This window comes from Psittacula echo (assembly GCF_963264785.1).
Source record: "Psittacula echo genome assembly, chromosome: 4".
Taxonomy (NCBI): Eukaryota; Metazoa; Chordata; class Aves; order Psittaciformes; family Psittacidae; genus Psittacula; species Psittacula echo.
In genome coordinates this window covers 36,199,042-36,217,782 of record NC_137738.1, presented here as the reverse complement: position 1 = coordinate 36,217,782, position 18,741 = coordinate 36,199,042, and the positions used below count along the sequence as shown (strand labels likewise).

Sequence of the window (18,741 nt, the reverse complement as noted above, 5' to 3'; positions counted from 1 at the left end):
CTATATATAGATATTTAATATCTAGTAGGGTTACCAGATTTGAACTACGGTGTAAAGCTATTCACTAGTGGATTGAAAAATTCTGGAAAGTTGATTGTTCTATAGCGAAATAATGGTCAGAGTAAGCTTTAACCAATACAGTAAATTTCTTTGATAAAGCTACATAATGTATGTACTTTAATGTAAAAATTAAAAAATGTAATGTAAAGCTAAATAAAAATGTACTTGTGCATTTGAATTAGAATCATAGAATCATAGAACAGTTAGGGTTGGAAAGGACCTTAAGATCATCTAGTTCCAACCCCCCTGCCATGGGCAGGGACACCTCACACTAAACCATGTCACCCAAGGCCTCATCCAGCCTGGCCTTGAACACCGCCAAGGATGGAGCATTCACAACCTCTCTGGGCAACCCATTCCAGTGCCTCACCACCCTCACAGTAAAGAATTTCTTCCTTATATCCAATCTAAACTTCCCCTGTTTAAGTTTGAACCCGTTACCCCTTGTCCTATCACTACAGTCCCTGATGAATAGTCCCTCCCTAGCATCCTTGTAGGCCCCCTTCAGAGACTGGAAGGCTGCTATGAGGTCTCCATGCAGCCTTCTCTTCTTCAGTCTGAACAGCCCCAACTTTCTCAGCCTGTCTTCATACGGGAGTTGCTCCGCTCCCCTGATCATCCTTGTGGATGATTTGCATTATCTTCCCAAAATAAAATTATCACGATGAAGTTAGATAACATAAAGTGAAAGCAAAATACGGATATGTAAACATATCTGCACACATATGAAACTTGATATGCAGGGACAGAATCATCAATCTAGAGTAACTTTAGTCCTTTCAGTTCATTTTATAAATACTCGAAGAAGCAAAACAGCAAGCTGAATCAGGACTGCTCTTTACAGGTAGAAGTCATTCCATTCTGCTTGGATTTGTCCAAATTCCTGGGTATAAGTCTATGTCTACATGCTGCCAGATCAGCAGTTTGTAAGTGGGTGGATAAAGCAAGCCAAGATTTCAGCGTTATCTCTTCCAGATTTTACTGGTGCACTAGTATACACTTTCTGGCTGCAAACAATAACATACTGTATGTGTCATATTGTTAGTACTATGCCTTAATTTCAGATGTAAAACTGCCTCTCAAAATAGAGCAAAGAATGAATTAAAAAAGAATGTCATCATACCAGAACTGTGAGAACTAAAAAAGACAGAGGACCATATTTTCAGGTTCCTTGGATATATCACAACATATGGTTTAGAGAACATTTTATATTTACAACTTCCCCAAAATACAGAATTGTCATTCATAAGAAGACTCTTCTGTACTTTTGAATTTTGAGGACCAGAATTTCATCTCATTTTATCTTTATTATTAGCATAAATCCACATTTTCTAATAGTGCCCAAGATAAGATATTTAATTTATCTAAGAAATAGTTTTTGTTTTCTGGCCAGGAAAGTCCCTACGCACACGAGGGCCCACCAAAAACTAAATTTTGAAATTTGTGAGCGTTATGTTACTGGGCTGAATTAATTATAAAGAATTACCGGTTTTCCATAAACCTAACACTTCTCCCCATCTTTGGTACTTTTCAATTTCAGGATTCAAAAGGCTACCTGTCCTGATTTCTGGAAAACCAAAAGTATGAGTACAAATTTTCTTATGTTGCATATAATATCACTTCAATTACCCTAATTCCCTGTCAATCTGTACAAACTGATAATCGCCAGTTTTTGAATGCTTTGTGAGAGACAGAGAAAGTGATCTTAACACACAAATAGCAGCCATAGGAATATCACGCTAAAGCTAGGAAACTCCCAGTGCAAAAGCAGCATGGGCTGTCCTGAATTTCATGGTCATAGTCCATACTTCACAGTATCTAAAGAACAAACCCAGCATAGAGCTGGCCTATACCAGAGGTATACTGTTCACTTCCCAAATTTTAATTAATGTACAGGCTCCAGCATGGCTAAAATGAAAGCATAAAATGAAGGTTAAGCCATCTTACATTTGCTCTAAGGTTGGACCTTGCTATTTGCACTCAATCACAGTGTTGTGCTGCTTCAGTATGTAGTTACAGAATGTGAGATCTATCCACTGTGTCATATATTCTTTCAGCTGTACAAATGCTGTGAATACCTACTGTTTTGTAAAGAAAATATAGATTAATCCGAGGTTGCTTTAATCTGAGGTTGCTTTGTTTGGGTTTGGGCGGGTTTTTGTTGTGGTTTTTTTTTTTTTCCTGTTTTGTGGTTTTGTTTTGTTTGTTTGTTTTGGTGTGTTTTGTTTTTTGCTTGTTTGTTTGTTTTATTGTTAGTTTGTGATTTTTTACCATTATCGACCTGGATTTTTTATGTCCAACATTTAAGTGTCAAATCTAGTCTAGAATGATGCTTAATTCAGACTTAGAACTAAACACAGTGGAAAAAAGTAGGGAAAACACCCTCATGAGCTTCATTCAGTACAGAAAATACACTAATACTTTCTGTGCATCTGGATAGTCATGCAGTATATGAGTGCTTAAAATTACTTTTAAATACAATGTGTTTTGAAACAATGTGTTTTTCAGGTTAGGATGCATTTCCAAATATACTGTAAAAATGCAAATAAAGTGTGTTTATTTAGAAGTAATAAAGCGGTTCAGTGAATCAGTCTATCTTGACAGCACTAATGTTATCTAGCAGTGATTGTAATGCATGGAAATGCCTTTATCCAGGCAAGCATGCAAATCCATGCATAAATATAAGCAGGTGAGTACTAGCCAACTGGGTTAAGCATGTGCAGCCAGTTATGCATGTTCCTGTGCACTGCAGATGAGCAATATGTTTTCTATTGGTGAAAGACTGTAGCTAAGTAGCAGCATATCCAGAATTTTCTGACAAGACGGAAGCAAAGGAGTGAGCTACAGGTTACTTGCAATAGGAACAATAAGTAAAAGGTGGGGGAGTCCTAGGTTACTTTAGGATGAAACACAGAAATGGGGACAGAATGACAGAGGAAAACTTTGTTACAATTTCTTCTTCTTATTTATTGTGGAAGTCATCTAACAGCACATGAGGTTGGGCCTTTAGGGGGTAACATTTATTATACGCATAATGTGGCTGTTTTCTCCTCAGTTTTGATGTTGATTCTGTGATGGGAAAATAACTTTATGTAACATGCCCATAAATCCAGATGAAGTCAGGAGGAGATAAGGAGGATATGACTAGCTTTCCAAACGAACACATCAAGATTTTGAGCAATATTCTACATTTGGTTTGATAATTAAAATATTCTAAATCCTGACAGTATTTTTGATTTTTAGAAATAAACCTGAATTTACTTTGTAATAACATGCAATGTCAAGAAATTGATTCTTCACATAATTCCTCTTGACTAGATTTATTATTATGAAAATTCTACTCTTCATTGAATAAGGTAAATATACTATTTGTAAATACTTCTGCCTTGAGGTATTTTCTGATGAAAATTACTTCTACCTTTTAGCAAAAAATAAAAACTGATTTCTTCAGTGGATTTCTGTAGTACCTAAAAATGCACAGAGTCACACCAAGTAAATTCAGAATAGCTTTCATGATAGTCTATGGAAACTAGTCTATAAATTCTTGAATAATGGAAAGAGCCCAGATAAAATTCTAATTCTGACAGATATGTATCAGACATTCTGTTCTCTTCCTAGTAACTACTTATGGTCAAAGTATGCAATTCATTATTCAAACAATTATAAGAGAAAACCATCATGTCTAGTGCAACAATGCTATGCAGTTTCTGACCTTAACTGTGCTCTAGCTTTTAATAACTGCTGACTAGTGACAGTATGATTTATTTGTGACTGCAGAACTCCCTATTTAGACACTATTCACCTATAAATATGGCTGCTTGTGCATCAAAAAACAGCTGTGTTAGAGCAGAATAAAGTTTGAAGCCTTTATAGAAATCCTAAATACTTGATAGAAAAGTAGACAAATCAGTGTATTTACTAATAATGTAGTTTTGCTTCTTTGATCTGGTGTTTTGGGGTGGTGGGGTGGTTTTCTTTTTAACACCAGCATTGTCAAGCAGAACAGCTCTGCATGGAAAGTCATAAAATTCACACTACTTACCCCAGTAGCTAGAATGACTTCCTTCACAAATAAATAATTAGGCAGATTTACAAAACACACATTATTTTCTCAAGTGACTGGAACAGCTCCAAGCGATTAAATACATAATTAGGTAGTTTTTCTAAAATGCTTATTATTTACCTGAGAGTCTCATTGCAGACTCTGGTAAATACTGTGTCCCTGTTAGCAGTTATTACCAAAAACACCTCCATAATTTCCAGCCTTCCTCCAGCAGTGATATAAACAGAGGATATTACCTGGGGCAACAGATCATGAAAAGAAAAATCCGACTGTGCCAGGCAGCCTATTTAACTGACAAGTTGAGATTCTTTTGTACCTGGCACTGCAATCTCTCATATTACAAACACAGTAGAAGGCAAACAAAAAGACTTTTCAACTTTTTGATACTTTAGTTTGCATTTTAGCTGGCCAGAAATCCTGCTGAAGGTTATCTCTATGTATGTTTATATGCATGTATGGCTACAGAAAAAATAAGAGAAAAAAAAAGACCCAAACTCTCATTATTTGCTTTCTTCCTAGTGAAAGAAACATCATGTGATTGTCACAAAACAAATAACAGAATCCCTCAAACCCCACAGTCCTTTTGACACAGCATTTTCTTTCCTAAGCAGCTGTCTTGGGCCAAACTATCAGAGAGGATCAACCTTTATTTGTACCTTCTCCCATTGCTTCTCACTAGAGGATGCAATCACAGCCCGAGGTGTGCAACAAGTGAATGTGAATATTACTGTTCACAATTCACTGGTTGGTGTCTAAACTGGGCACAGAGAGATGGGAAAGAAAAAGGTCAGGCAATAAGACATAGCTGGTTCACTTATGCAGCCAAGGGACAATACCAAATGCCCTTTTCCTAGTTATCACAGACAATAAAACTGACCCTTGGAAGTGACCCCTTTACATTACTTCACCTCCAGAGTCAATTTTCCTTACACTTTTATCTGCCCAGAGGCCTTACTGCTTTGTGGCCCTTACAGAAGAGATCAAGAGTGACTGGAATATCAATTAGAAAAAAGAGGGCAGGAGGACACAGCAAGGCATGACAAAGTGAGGGAGACAAAAGAAGAAATGAGAAATGAAAAGCAAGAGTAAAAGATGGGAAAGAATCAGAGGGTGAGCCAGTAATTTTCAGGCATCAGCATATAAAGCAACAAAGATGGGCAGACAACAAAGGGAATGGCAGTGAAGGACAGAACAGAAAATACTCTGCTTCTCAGAAAGAAGAAAAAAAGGAGAAAATAAATTGTGAAAAGACAAAGTAGAATCAAGATAAGCTTGTTCTTCAGTGGGGGACACACAAAAAGAGAGAAAGAAATCAGACCAACTATTCAAGAGACTTTTACTATGCATACCTTTTTCTCTGTATTTCCCAGTAAGATGTGTCATATATCTGTTGTTTTATTTTTAACACCTTCAATTAAGCTTTTTATGTCTTGCACATATATAAAATGAATTCACAGTCACAACCAAATAACTTAAAAAGGGGTGAGAATTTCTTTGGAATTCTAATCTGAAGTTAATATTAAATTCTGCCTTGGATATTTTGGCCATTTCAGTAAAAATCTAACAATAAACACATTCTGGAAGCATTGGTGAGCATCTCATGCATTGTAAGACACAAAACTGAAGGTGTAGTAGATGAGGTGTGCACCAGACTCCAGCAACTGCACACTTTGCCAGGTCATTGCTTTTATAGCAGGTGCCTCATTTTTTATGAGGTTTAGAGACATCTATGGCAAAGGGAAACAGAGAACAAAACAGGTACTGCCAGGCAGACACTGGGTGACTGAGCACACTAGGATGCTATTAGATGCTCTCAGTTTCAAATATAATTGCTCCCATAACAGTCGGATATCTGTTACAAATAAACAGACTGTAGGATGCATCTTGGCGCTGCATCCTGCTAAGCCTGTTCAAGGCCTATAACACATAATATTCTACATATTATGTAATCTTCTGAACATGTATTACAACTTATTATTTACTGTTGAAATTTATCCATGAGCATTTGCAGTAAGCAAAATATGCAAAGATATTAACATGGAATATGCGAATACTGTTCAAATTTAAATTGTTAGTGAAGGTCACAACTAGCAGGGATCTGGCAAGTTTCATTTCCATAAGCATTTCAGAAATGGGAAAGTCTTAGAAGAGAAACTCCTTCACCCTCATATTCAAGCCACTGAAACAACATAAAAGCAAAACTGAAGTTCCACAGTCATTCTTAACTAATTGCATCTCTGTCTTCTAGCCCTTACTCTGGCAATGAATAAGACTAAATAATGCACTAGGAAAGCTCATTTTTAGAAGATGTCCCTAATTCTGTCCAACCATGCTATTCACCTAAACTCTGCAAACTGCGATGTTAGTATTTTTACAGACATTTAAAAGTCAAAACATAAAATATTTAACATAAAATATTAAATCGTTTTGGCAGAATAATCTGTTCTATTATCCTGTTGCTTTCATTGAAATAATGAGGCTACATTGTTTTTAAAATTGGAAAATGAAACATAAACATTTCTAAGTAGCCCAAATTTATCAGGCGTCAAAGTACAAAAAAGCTTAACTGTAAGCATCTGAGTAATTCCTTTACAAGACCTTATTAAAACTTACCGTCTGCTAAACACGTGCATTTTTATTTTAAAGAATCTAGACTTATTTACAAATAAGACTACTCTGTTATATGGTGGCAAATCTATATTAGCAACAGCTTGACAGTTTAGTAGCCTCTTATTGTAATAGGCTGGGACCCTGCAATCCACATTACCTCTTTCCATAGTCTTCTCCCAACTGCCTGTGTTCAGTGCCATTCCCTCCATCTACCCTCTGTGCAATAGCACTTCCAAACCATCCAGCAATAAACCCACAACAAATGTCATGCAGGTAGATTACAATTGTAATATCAAAAGTCCAATTTTTGAAATTGGCCTATGGCGTCAAACCCTAAGGAAAAATACTAAGGTGCAATAACTTCAGTCAATTCCAAGACTGACACAGTGCAATGTGCAGATGTTCAGATTTCATCAAAAAAAAACCACCAGCAAAAATCTCTTGAGTTAGTATGAAAGGATTTTGATAAAAGCACTGCAGGTTTCATCTCACTGGCATTTCATCAGTGCAAACAACACCATGTTGTTCCACCTTTGCTTCTGATTTCCACAAAGTGCTGCAGCTACAAAGAGGCGGTTTGACTTCCACGCTTACAGGATCCTTTTCTGTGTTCTTAGGGAAGGAAACAAGGCTACCAACTAGCAGTAGCTGACATGACAGCTTTTGTAATGTGAACAGGGATTCCCCAAGGACCAGAATGAAAATGTGATTTCATCCATCACCACTTTTAGGCAACCACTACATTGGAATGTATTTGACCCAAATAAAGAATGAAAATCTCTTTTCTAAATGGTACACCTTATCTCCTTTCCCCTCCACGTCTTTCTTTTCTTGAAATACATTTCTGGGGAGATAGAATTTACTGAGATGCAGTTTCAACCATGTTACTTTTCATAACCCTCGCTTGCACCTACATTGTGCAATCATTTAACACATCTGTTGTACCAATAACAAATCTGATTTTAGAGTTTTAATAAGAATTGCATCAATAAATTATAACAGATTGGTGATCAGTAGTATTATTTATATGCAATATTTTTGTACCCCTTATAATGCTGATGTCTGCTTCATGGGGATTAATTATTTTCATAATTTTGTCTAAGTAGTAATACAGAAAATGTCAAAAAGAAAATTAGATTTTCACTTTCCAGACACAGAAATTTAATTAAAGCCAACTCCTTGTTGAAGGGGAATGTCCTTAGCCAGTTCTGTGATGTGGCAGCAGCTCTACATGCTGCCATGTGGGAGACCAAGGCTTAGAAAGTGACTCGGGGAATATTAATCACCAGGCTTCAGAGACTAAACACATGCTGAATGTGCCACAGTTGGTCTCAGCAGGTTATACATGGAGTATACAAGTTAGCAGACAGTAATAATTTTTATAAAGGCTGCTGCTTGCAGAGCCCAACTCAGAGATGGCGCTATACTGAAAGAGACCCTCCTCTGCTCAGGTAAAAACTGATACATTAGGAAATGTCTAATTAGGCAGGCATGAAAGGTCAGCTTCCTCTCCTGCTGCTCTAGTGTAAGACAAACACTTCAAGCACATTCTAGCTGTGAAAACCAGCATCTTATACGGTCCATTGGACATTTTTAGAACACACACTCAGGTGTCTCCAGTCTGTGGAAGAACAGTCCACACATAAACCACTGAACTACTGTCATTAAAAACTAAATTCCCAGCCTTGCCAAAATGTGAATGAAGCTGGAGGCGTTATTTTCTCACTTTACCCACTCTCCCTCTTTAGAACCTTTCTCTTTCATTCCTTGAATAGAAACTAACAGTTCTTAATGCACTGCTTCTTCCATCTCTCTCTCAGTCCCTTCCCTTCATGACCCTTCATCCCCTTTTCCCTGTATATGATTCCTTTCTTCTGTTTATCTCCCTTACCCCCATGTTTCACCCAGACTCTTCCTCATTAACATTAACTGCCCATGGACTAGAATGGGAGCATCCAGAAAGGGGATTCAGGACATCTATGCACTATCCAGGGACAACTGAATCTAGTCCTGGTTCGAAGTGAAATCTGCAGCCATGAATGAACACAAAAGTTTCCTGTTCAAAAGCTGATTATTCTTTCTTAAAAAATATGGGGTTTTGGAGAAGACAGACTTTAAGGAGATACAGTCTAAATCAAGGCTGTGTGGAGACCTCATATCAGCCTTCCAGTCTCTGAAGGGGGCCTACAAGGATGCTGGGGATGGACTATTCATCAGAGACGCTAGTGACAGGACAACGGGTGACGGGTTAAAACTTACACAGGGGAAGTTTAGATTGGATATAAGGAAGAAATTCTTTACTGAGAGGGTGTTGAGGCACTGCAATGGGTTGCCCAGGGAGGTTGTGAATGCTCCATCCTTGGCGGTGTTCAAGGCCAGGTTGGATGAGGCCTCGGGTGACATGGTTTAGTGTGGGGTGTCCCTGCCCATGGCAGGGGGGTTGGAACTAGATGATCTCAAGGTCCTTTCCAACCCTAACTATTCTATGATTCTATGATTCTACGATATAACAACATTTTATATAAGACAAATTAGAAAATAGCTTGAATTAAAAGCCTATTCAAGTAATTGAGCGTAAAGTTGATGACTAACAAGACTATTACTTTATTTTATTGTTCATGCAAGTGATGATTTTTCTCCAGTCAGATGGCAACTTAGAAGTGACTGGCCAACCATCTACCCACATCAAGTGATTATTGTAAGATAAGCCAATATGAGCAGAAACACTTCCAGTCAGAACCTTTCGTTTCCAAAGACAAAGCCACAGCATTCACTGACTCAATCTGAGAGAAAAATTCACCTCCACTTCAGCTGGATGTGGATATTATGAAGGACAGACAAACCCCACACACACACACTTCTGCCATTGCTTCAGTATTTCCATATTACTTTGACAGCGGACATCTTATTTCATAGGAAAAGAAGTCTGCTTTGAAAGTTCATTCCTAGTTCCTCTTAAAGCCAATTGATTTCTAAGCAAGATCTTTTCATTATCTCTTATCCTTTGTTACTGCTAACCAGGATAAGCTTATCTCCATGCAATTTACAAATGAAATATATTTCAACAGAAGATCTAGTAAGAGATACAGTAGAACACCTATGGTAAGACATCTCATGTTAAATTTAATTACTTCAACTCAGATTTTTTTAAGGATCACATGGCATGATTTCACAATAGCTGTTCCCAGAGAAGAATACAATGCTTGCCTCAAACATACCATGGGATCAAGCTCTGCTTGTTCTATAGATTGAAGCTGTTTAGATACGGAATTGGCAATCTGGTGCTACAGAAACAGAGCAGACTTGAGGGAATAAACCTCAGACACTGCTGCTTGAACTTCAGCCAACACTGAAAATGGAAATGAAGCAGCTGTTGTGACTTCTAACCATATCCTTTGAGCTAGTCTCGTGTGTAGAACTTCTTCCTTATATCTAATCTAAATCTCTCCTCTTGTAATTTAAAGTCATTCCCCCTTGTCCTATCACTACAAGCCCTTCTATGAAGAATCCCTCTTCAGCTTTCTTGTAGGCCCCCTTTAGGTATTGGAAGGCTGCTATGAAGTTTCCACACAGCCTTCTCTTCTCCAGGCTGAACAGCCCCAACTTTCTCAGCCTGTCTTCATATGGGAGGTGCTCCAGTCCCCTGATCATCCTCGTGGCCCTCCTCCGGACTTGTTCCAACAGCTCCATGTTCTTCTTATGTTGTGGACATCAGAGCTTGATGCAATACTCCAGGTGGGGGCTCACTAGAACTGAGTGGAGGGAGAGAATCACCTTCCTCAACCTGCTGTTCATGCTTCTTTTGATGCGGCCCAGCATACAGTTGGCCAGCTCTTGTCTACCAACACCCCCAAGTCATTCCCCTCAGAGTTGCTCTCAGTGCATTCTCTGCCAGCCTGTATTTGTGCCTGGGATTGCCCTGACCCAGGTGTAGGACCTTGCACTTGGCTTTGTTAAACTTCATGAGGTTTGCACAGTCCCACCATTCAAGCCTGTCAAGGTCCCTCTAGATAGCATCCCTTCCCTCCAGCGTGTTGACCACACCACACAGCTTGGTGTCATCAGCAAACTTGCTGAGGTTGCACTCAGTCCCACTATCTATGTTGTTAACTAGAACTGTCACCACAAATGTTCTGAAAACTGCAATTGCTTGTTTATTAATTCCTCAGAGTAGAAAAAGCCTTTTCTAAGTTGTACAATATACAAAGAAAATAAAAAGCATTTCTCCAGCATCTTACAACTGCTTTTGTATGCTCAGATATTTCATACCAAAAAGAAATTACAAAAAGTTTATAGCTGCCAAGAATTTAACAACCCCTCCCTAAATATTCAACTTAAGGAGCACTTTGAAGAACTTCCTAAAACTGCAAATATGTGTGCTTTCAATCCCTTTTATTTTATTCCTCTAATAATCACTAATATTTCCTTCATTTCTGATTTCCTAAGTTACTTCAAATAGCTTTTTAAGCAGGGTTATTGGAGAGCAGAGATTTCAGAAAGTGTTGATATATTGAGGCTTCACAGCAGGCAAATCTCATTGCTTGTACCAACTGGTGCACTCTTCCATTTTAGGCCTCACTAAACTATGCCTGCTTCCTCACTACCTTCTTGAGAAGTCTCTGTCATAGATCACTGACTTTCACATTAAAACCCTTTGCACACACAGACCTGCCAAATTTAATAGAGATTTTGTCAGTAATAGAAAAAAATCAAACATACTATTTGGAGATATCAAATCAAATACAGTTTTCCTCCTCTCTTTTACGTGCAAACTGCTTAGGCTACCTGTTTATTCTCCCCTTTTCTTTTTGGGTATTATGAATTTGAAAGATGTTTCAGATCCACCACTGCATTGACATCCTCCACAGGAATAACAAGATACTGTTATTATACAGATATCATGTAAGAGGATAAAGAATTTAATCTTAATATATATGCCTCCTTAATCAGTCCCCAGAAGCTGTCTTTCAATGGACCATGGCTCTCAAGGCAATTTATTACACTTTAAAGCTTTAGTCCTTTTTATTAGCAGTTCTATAAAGAAACTGGTGGTAATTTCACTTATTTATTTATATATCTGTGCGGTAAAATCAGATTACTTCCAGACACAATAGTGTTTTGCAGTCATCAGGAGAACCGCATCTTTTATCTAGATTCCTTTAAAATACATCATGCATATGATTACTCATAAGAAATAAAGTGATGCAAAGACATTTTGCAAAGCGCCTACAGCAGTGTAAAACCTTGCCTATCCTTGGCCTCACCACCTTTTCTTCTACCAAAGATCTGTTCAAGTTTATTTTACCCTGGGGACCAAGACCTATAATGCTGTAATGTTATTTTAAAAATGAAACAATGTTCATAGGAACAGTATGTGTTTAAATGGGCTAATACATTGAATATTTGTATACAATTCCTTCTTTGAGGTAATGCTATGAGATTCTTTGCCCTGCACAGTAACTAAATAACCATAAATGATGTTTCATGCATATGCAAATCTATCCCTCTTAGCACCTTATTAATTATTTCAAAGATACTTGGAGGTCACCACTCATGGAAATTTCTATGCATGAAGCCTCATTAGTACAAGACACCATACAGAGAGATGGGCTAGATTTTTGCTGCCATTTAACAAGGGCAGAGAAAGTATAATCTGTAACGTTTGCTTTTTTATTCTAATGACCAATGAAATCCAGCCAGCTCCTATCTGTAAGTCCTTGCTCCGAGCTGATACAGTGGGTTTGAATCTTGGGGCTTCTGCTACACTACTCTGAACAGCTAATCCTATCAATGCACCAGTTATCATGCTCAGAACTGCAGTCCTCAACACTGGCTGTTCTCAGCTGGAGTAGCGCTGCCTGGCAGCATTAGCAGCTAAGCACTAAGGAATTAATGTTGCTCTTCTAAAAATTACAGCAATGACACATTTTGTGTTGGACCAAAGTGAACCTATGGAATTATCAAGGTGATATATCACAGCTCATCAGCTGAGATGATAGCCTCCTTCTGAGCATGTATTATCTCCTGCTTAATTAGGCCACATAACAGAAATCAAAGAAAAGCAAGGATATAACCATACAAAATACCTGAACACAGTCACAAAATGCATCTTCTGCTATATCTGTGGCAGGAACCAAGAAATTGAACCTACTTGAGAAGCACTGTTTATCTGAAATCCCTAGATCCTTTCCAGCTCAAGTTATCATACACATGTGATGATAATGCTGATCTTGTCTGTCACTGTGACCCCTTGCTGTAGCAGCTGCTATTATTTTTATTCTGTTGTGTGTGGTGCTTTCACCTCTAGATTGATCCAATAAAAGATATAAAAAACTTGCTATGTGGGTACATTCCCTTGATAAAAGTCAGGAACAGCGAGTCAAATGTTAATGGAAACTTCAGGCTATGTTCATTATGTTACCTCTGTTTTTGAAAAACACTAGAATGAACAGAACTAATTGGAAGTGCAAACAATTTAAATAGGCTTAATTACAATTCAAACCCTCCTGTACAGTTCTAGGGCAATGTGTGCACATATGCCTTGAAGAAATGGGGTGGTTTTTAAGGAAATCTGTTCTTATCTGAAAATGGAAAAGTAAAATAATTTTACAAAGTCCAAAGTCAGAGTATTAGTATTTTCTATTCAAGACACCATAAATGCTATTTCAGTTTTAGTCCGTGATGTTTAAAAATACACGTATTAATATAGACCGTTTTGATCTCTCTGTGTCACCTGGCCACCTACCATGACATAAATCTCATTACAGTAAATACAACTTTGTTTTGTATTCCTTTTAGAAGCAGGCTCAAATCAACATCTAACCTTTCAATAAAGCTCAGGTCTAATATTTTTTGCTCTGAGTCATGCTCTGTCAGAGATAACATGTATTAAACCAACATTGACACAGTAAGAAAGAGAAGTCTTTTCTTAGCATGTCCCATGATATTCATTCCTGTCCAGGGAAATCATTTTAGGCTTCAACTGAGGTAATTAGAGAAAGTTGTGTCAACAGTGCTTTACCATCCTCACATGCAAATACAAACTGGAAAGTGCAGTGCAAAAATTAAGACTGCAAACTGTAGACTGCAAAAATGCTGTCTTATACTATTCAGTAGGAATGCCAAGATAAGTGAAAAAGAAAATAACAGGATACCCTTTTCAATGATTCTCAATTGAACTCATTGCTGAGGAAAGCCACTAGATCCATAGCTATGAAGCAGACTAAAATCCTCTGTAGCTGAACAGTAAGAAAGAAGGGGGTCGCAACTCATGCATTACTCTTCTTCACAGGTCTGATGCAACTCAGCCCCATGACTTTCTCGAAGAACAAAGAATAGTCATCAGTTCCTAACTCCAGTGTAACCTAATTCTAGAAACAACCCGTTTTCTTGCATACCAGAACATAGCTGCAAAAATGAATCACTGAAGTTATAACAGTCCTGATTAAATTCTGCATCCTGCAAAGCACTCTGAAAGATGCTTACAAATGCCTTTTTTGATACAGAACTGATAACACAGCAGACTGATGGAGGTAGAAATCAATTTTAGGGTTAGATGGAATATTATCTAAAACTGCTGAATACCCATACATTGTGACTGAGAACCTCTCCAACACAAAGCATGCCATCACAGTGTAATGTCAATACTTCTTAGAGATAATCAGATTGGCTCTGAGCAAGCAGGTATGCCTAGACAGCACCACACACACTGTGCAGAGACACTAGCACAGATCTCAAAGTAGTATTTGCCTTGTCAGTCCTCATCAGCCTACCAGAAGTGTCAAAGAGCCCATAATATGTGCTATACTGACACAACTATATTTCCTTTCCTTCAGCATTACAATTCAGCTTTAGCTCAAGAAACTCAATACTGCACAGCAGTGCACTACACTGTGGCAAACCTAAACTATGGCCTCCACTGGCACAGGACAGCACCTCTGCAGAAATTTTTCCAAGAAACATTCTTACTAACAGGAGATCAGAGAGAAAATGTATCAGTTGTAGTATTATTATTATTATTACTACTACTGCTATTAGTATTACCTTAACGTATAGTATTTTAAAAACAACTTTCTGATTTGGGGAGTCCTGAAACTTTTAGAACTTCCATATTTAGCTATTTTAACACTTAAAAGTATAATACAGCTAAGGCTAGATTCACAGCAATTGCTGCTTTTCCATTCCCACAGCTGAATGCTATCTCACTTGAACAGCAGAAGTACTGTTCATCTTTGCGCATCCTTTACAATATTCCTTTCTCAGGCCAAGCCAATATCTTCCTCACCATGCAAAGACTGAAATCGCATCTCTGAGCATTTCACTCCGTTTCTTGCATCTCTCCCTCATCCCATACCTACTCTGCTTCTACTGCTCAATTCCCATAGTGTTCAACATATAGAGGAGAGAAAAAAACTAGCCTGCTGCTGCCGGGCAGGGTTAAAAACTTCAGCAAACTTCTTAGTCTCCTCTTTGACAAAAAAAAAAAGGCAAAACTTCTGAACAGAAGTGGAGTTAATTAGAGTTGCAAAATGCATACAAAAATCCTAATACAAGTTCTGTGGAGCATGACTAGCAACAGGTTTACAGACAGAAGTTGTGTAAGGGTCATTAGTTTAACGTAACAGCCTAAACTGGAGGAAACTGTGATGCTAGCCATGGCAGCACGGAGACCCACAAGAGAAGAGAAAGATGAGTTGCTTGCTGCACCAGTGGAACAGCTGATCAGCTTAGGGAGCTAAAAGGAAAAGAGGAAGAGAACTGATAAAAAAAGAGGAGAAAAAGGATGGATCCATCTCAAGTAGCTGATTAATTTGTGTGGGAGTAGAAAATGGATTAACTTTTGGAGAAGTAAGCAGGCAGGCTCAGCATACAGACTGCCACACAGTACAAGGAAAGAGAACTGGGTATAAAGTTCCTGTCAGGTTCTTTATGACAAAATTTCTTACACAATGTTATAAAGTGTTTTGTGCAGTATGAGATCAGTGTGTAAATGCAGTAGCAGAGCAAACTGTTGGGGTGTAAGTAAAATGAGACCTGGTGAGATAGTACATAAACAGCAATTCGAGTGAAAGGTGATGACCATTGCTACATTGCTCCTGAAGCAATTAAAACCAAGTGACTTTAACTGGTTTTTACTACTGTTCTTTCAATATCCTTAACATGTTCTCACAGTAAGTAAATGCCACTCTCCTACGAAGTTTTGCCTTTTTTTCTCCTATCTAGTAATTTGAAATCTATTTTCCAGCCATTCACATAACCAGGCAAATCTATCTTCCATTCAGCTTCTAATATGCTGGAAAATTATACAGTACTTGTGAGAAACATATAAGCACATGTTCAAATATAGCAAAAGAAAAATAAATTCTAATACATTTCTTCACAGCAAAACTTTTGAGATTTTGTAATTGAATCAATTCTCAAAACATGTCTTCCAGATTCACTGTAAGCCTTTATTTTGTTAAGTTAAACCGTCTCCTACTCAGGTAGAGAAGATGGTAGATGTCATTTCATTCAATGACATTTAAGCTGATAATTAGTAGCAATAACTTCATCAACACCAAGGCTATTTGAAATTCCTATTGCAGTCCTCTTTTTATTAGTACTTGAAGCAGGCCAAGAAAGTTAACACTTTATTTAATTTGAAAGTGGAAATGTGGAGGTCAAGGTGATATTTTTTAACCAGAGCGTAATGCTATCATCTGCTAGCACTTTGTGATTATAAAATTCTAATGTGAAGAAAGTATGCATCTCCTTTTAAAAGGAATGCCCTTTGGAATCCAGTTAATTCTCCAGTTCACATGTCTAGTAAGAAAGACTCCAATATTCAAATATTTTCTCCAAGAAATTAAACAACTCATATGAAAACAGTATCATTCCACACATATATTCAAAACTAATAGGTGATTAAAAAAAATTAAATCTTGACATGAAATCAAAACCACATAAATTAAAAAAAAAAAAAAAAAACAGTTTAAACATACCTACACAAGGGAGGGAATAGCCAAGCTCCGGGTCATGGATGAACCGGCGGTCATTCAGCATAGTCACACAGTACAAGTGGAAACAGTCTAGGCAAATGACATGGCGATGCAGACACTGGAACACAAGCACAGGACTCCTGTTAAAAAAAAAAAAAAAAATATCCAATGAAAATGATGAATAAGGATAGGATCAAATCCATAGACTGGCCACAGCCAGGAGAGGCAGCACATCCCAATACTCTGCTCAGGACCAGCACACTGAAGGTGAATGAAAAAATGAGTAATTTAGGAAATATTACATAGAGGTGAAATGTGCCTTCACTACAGTCTTCACAGCAGGAACACCTTATGGGTTTGCTGTAATGCAAATTAACTTCTGCTAATTCCTGATGGACGTACCTTAACTGTTAATTCTGAAATAATGACTATGAATGCTTTGATAAAGCACTGTTTGTGCTCTGTTATACCATACTGCTTGCTCGTCTCTCCTTCTTGAAGAGTATTATCAACCTTGAGTATCAAAACTGGAAAACTTGAGACATGTATAAGCTGTGAAAAATGCTGAACTACTTTTACTTGTCTGTGGGCAAACAAACAAATGGGTTATATGTTAACATTTTTAGTAACTAGGAAGAAAGAGAATTTTTTTTAAAAGTAAAACGACAAATTCTCACATATTCATGGTACTGCGGGAGACGGGTATTAAAATACAACATCAAATACAGTAGGACTTGTGATAAAATCATTAGAGTTAACAATACTCCTTTAGCTTCTATAAATCCTGCTAGACGATGCTTCAAAAACCCACTGAAATAGTAAATCATCAAGCCCTCAATGTAAGAATACAACTGCAAAATGTAATCAATAATAATTTCAGATACTGCATATAAGCATTTAATCTTCCATGAAAATATGCTTTAGAGCTGCACATCCTATAGAATTCATGGCAGTGTGTTGGTATCTCCAAAAATACAATTTCTGTGTTTTAAGGATTTTGTTGAATAAAGGAGATTAAAAACTGAATCAAATAAAACCACCCCATTACTAATCCTTATTAGTTACCCACTTGCTGTTCTGAATATAACAAATAATAATTTTTAAAAGACAGCTGTTAGGCAAAATGAGAAGCAGATCTATATAATTTTAGCTTTGGATGGTCCCAAAATCATTATAGAGAACTGGAGGAGCAGTTATCCTGTCCTTTGGGGAAAAAGTCCCCGAGGCTCACCAGATAAATGAAACCTTAAGCAAAACATCCAAAGATTTCTTTCTGAAATGCAGATATAATTAAAATTTCCTATAGCTTTAATGGATACATCATTTTTAGGGTTAACTGCCCAGTTTTATTACTTCAGTGTCTGAGTATCTTTTTTAGTTTCATGGGAAGCTCACGGGATCTAAATTCACAACGCTCTTTCATTTCAAAGACAAAACATATCTTATGTATAAGAACAGATCCACAATAGAAAGCCATCAGAAGTTGAATGTCTTAAAAAAACCAGGCCAGAAATAAAAATGGCATTATCAACACTTCCACCTAAACTTGTAGGAAACCAAGACTAACAGCATTTCATTATACCAATGAACTACTACAGTCAGTTACTAATGCAAATTATTTTGTGACAAATATTTTTGCTTCTTAGTATATTACAACTGTTTTAAAATAAATGCTCCATCCCTGGCAGTGTTCAAGGCCAGGCTGGACAGAGACTTGGGTAATACGGTGTGGGGTGAGGCATCCCTGCCCATGGCAAGGGGGTTGGAACTAGATGATCTTAAGGTCCCTTTTCAACACTAACCATTCCATGATTCTCTATTGTCCAGAAAAAGCACAGCTATATACCTAGACACTTAAACTGCATTGTTAGGAACAATGTTAATCTTAAAATGTGCTATCTTTTAACACTACCAAACTTGCAAGCAATGCACACAAACTAGCTACAAGTCTGGGTTCTGACTCTGTCACAAAACATGAGCTTAAGCTTTCACAGCTATTATACTGTCTGCTAATTTTGCAACCCACAGGAT

At 37.5% G+C, this 18,741-nt stretch overlaps 1 protein-coding gene across 1 annotated transcript in view; it reads right to left on the bottom strand.

Moving 5' to 3' along the window:
• PRKN (parkin RBR E3 ubiquitin protein ligase) overlaps positions 1-18,741 on the bottom strand; it is a gene marked incomplete at both ends in the record, with an annotated part of 739,613 nt that overhangs the window by 275,308 nt on the left and 445,564 nt on the right. The window contains 1 exon segment of the mRNA XM_080615879.1: positions 16,714-16,850. Within this exon segment, the coding sequence (XP_080472005.1) occupies positions 16,714-16,850 (137 nt within the window).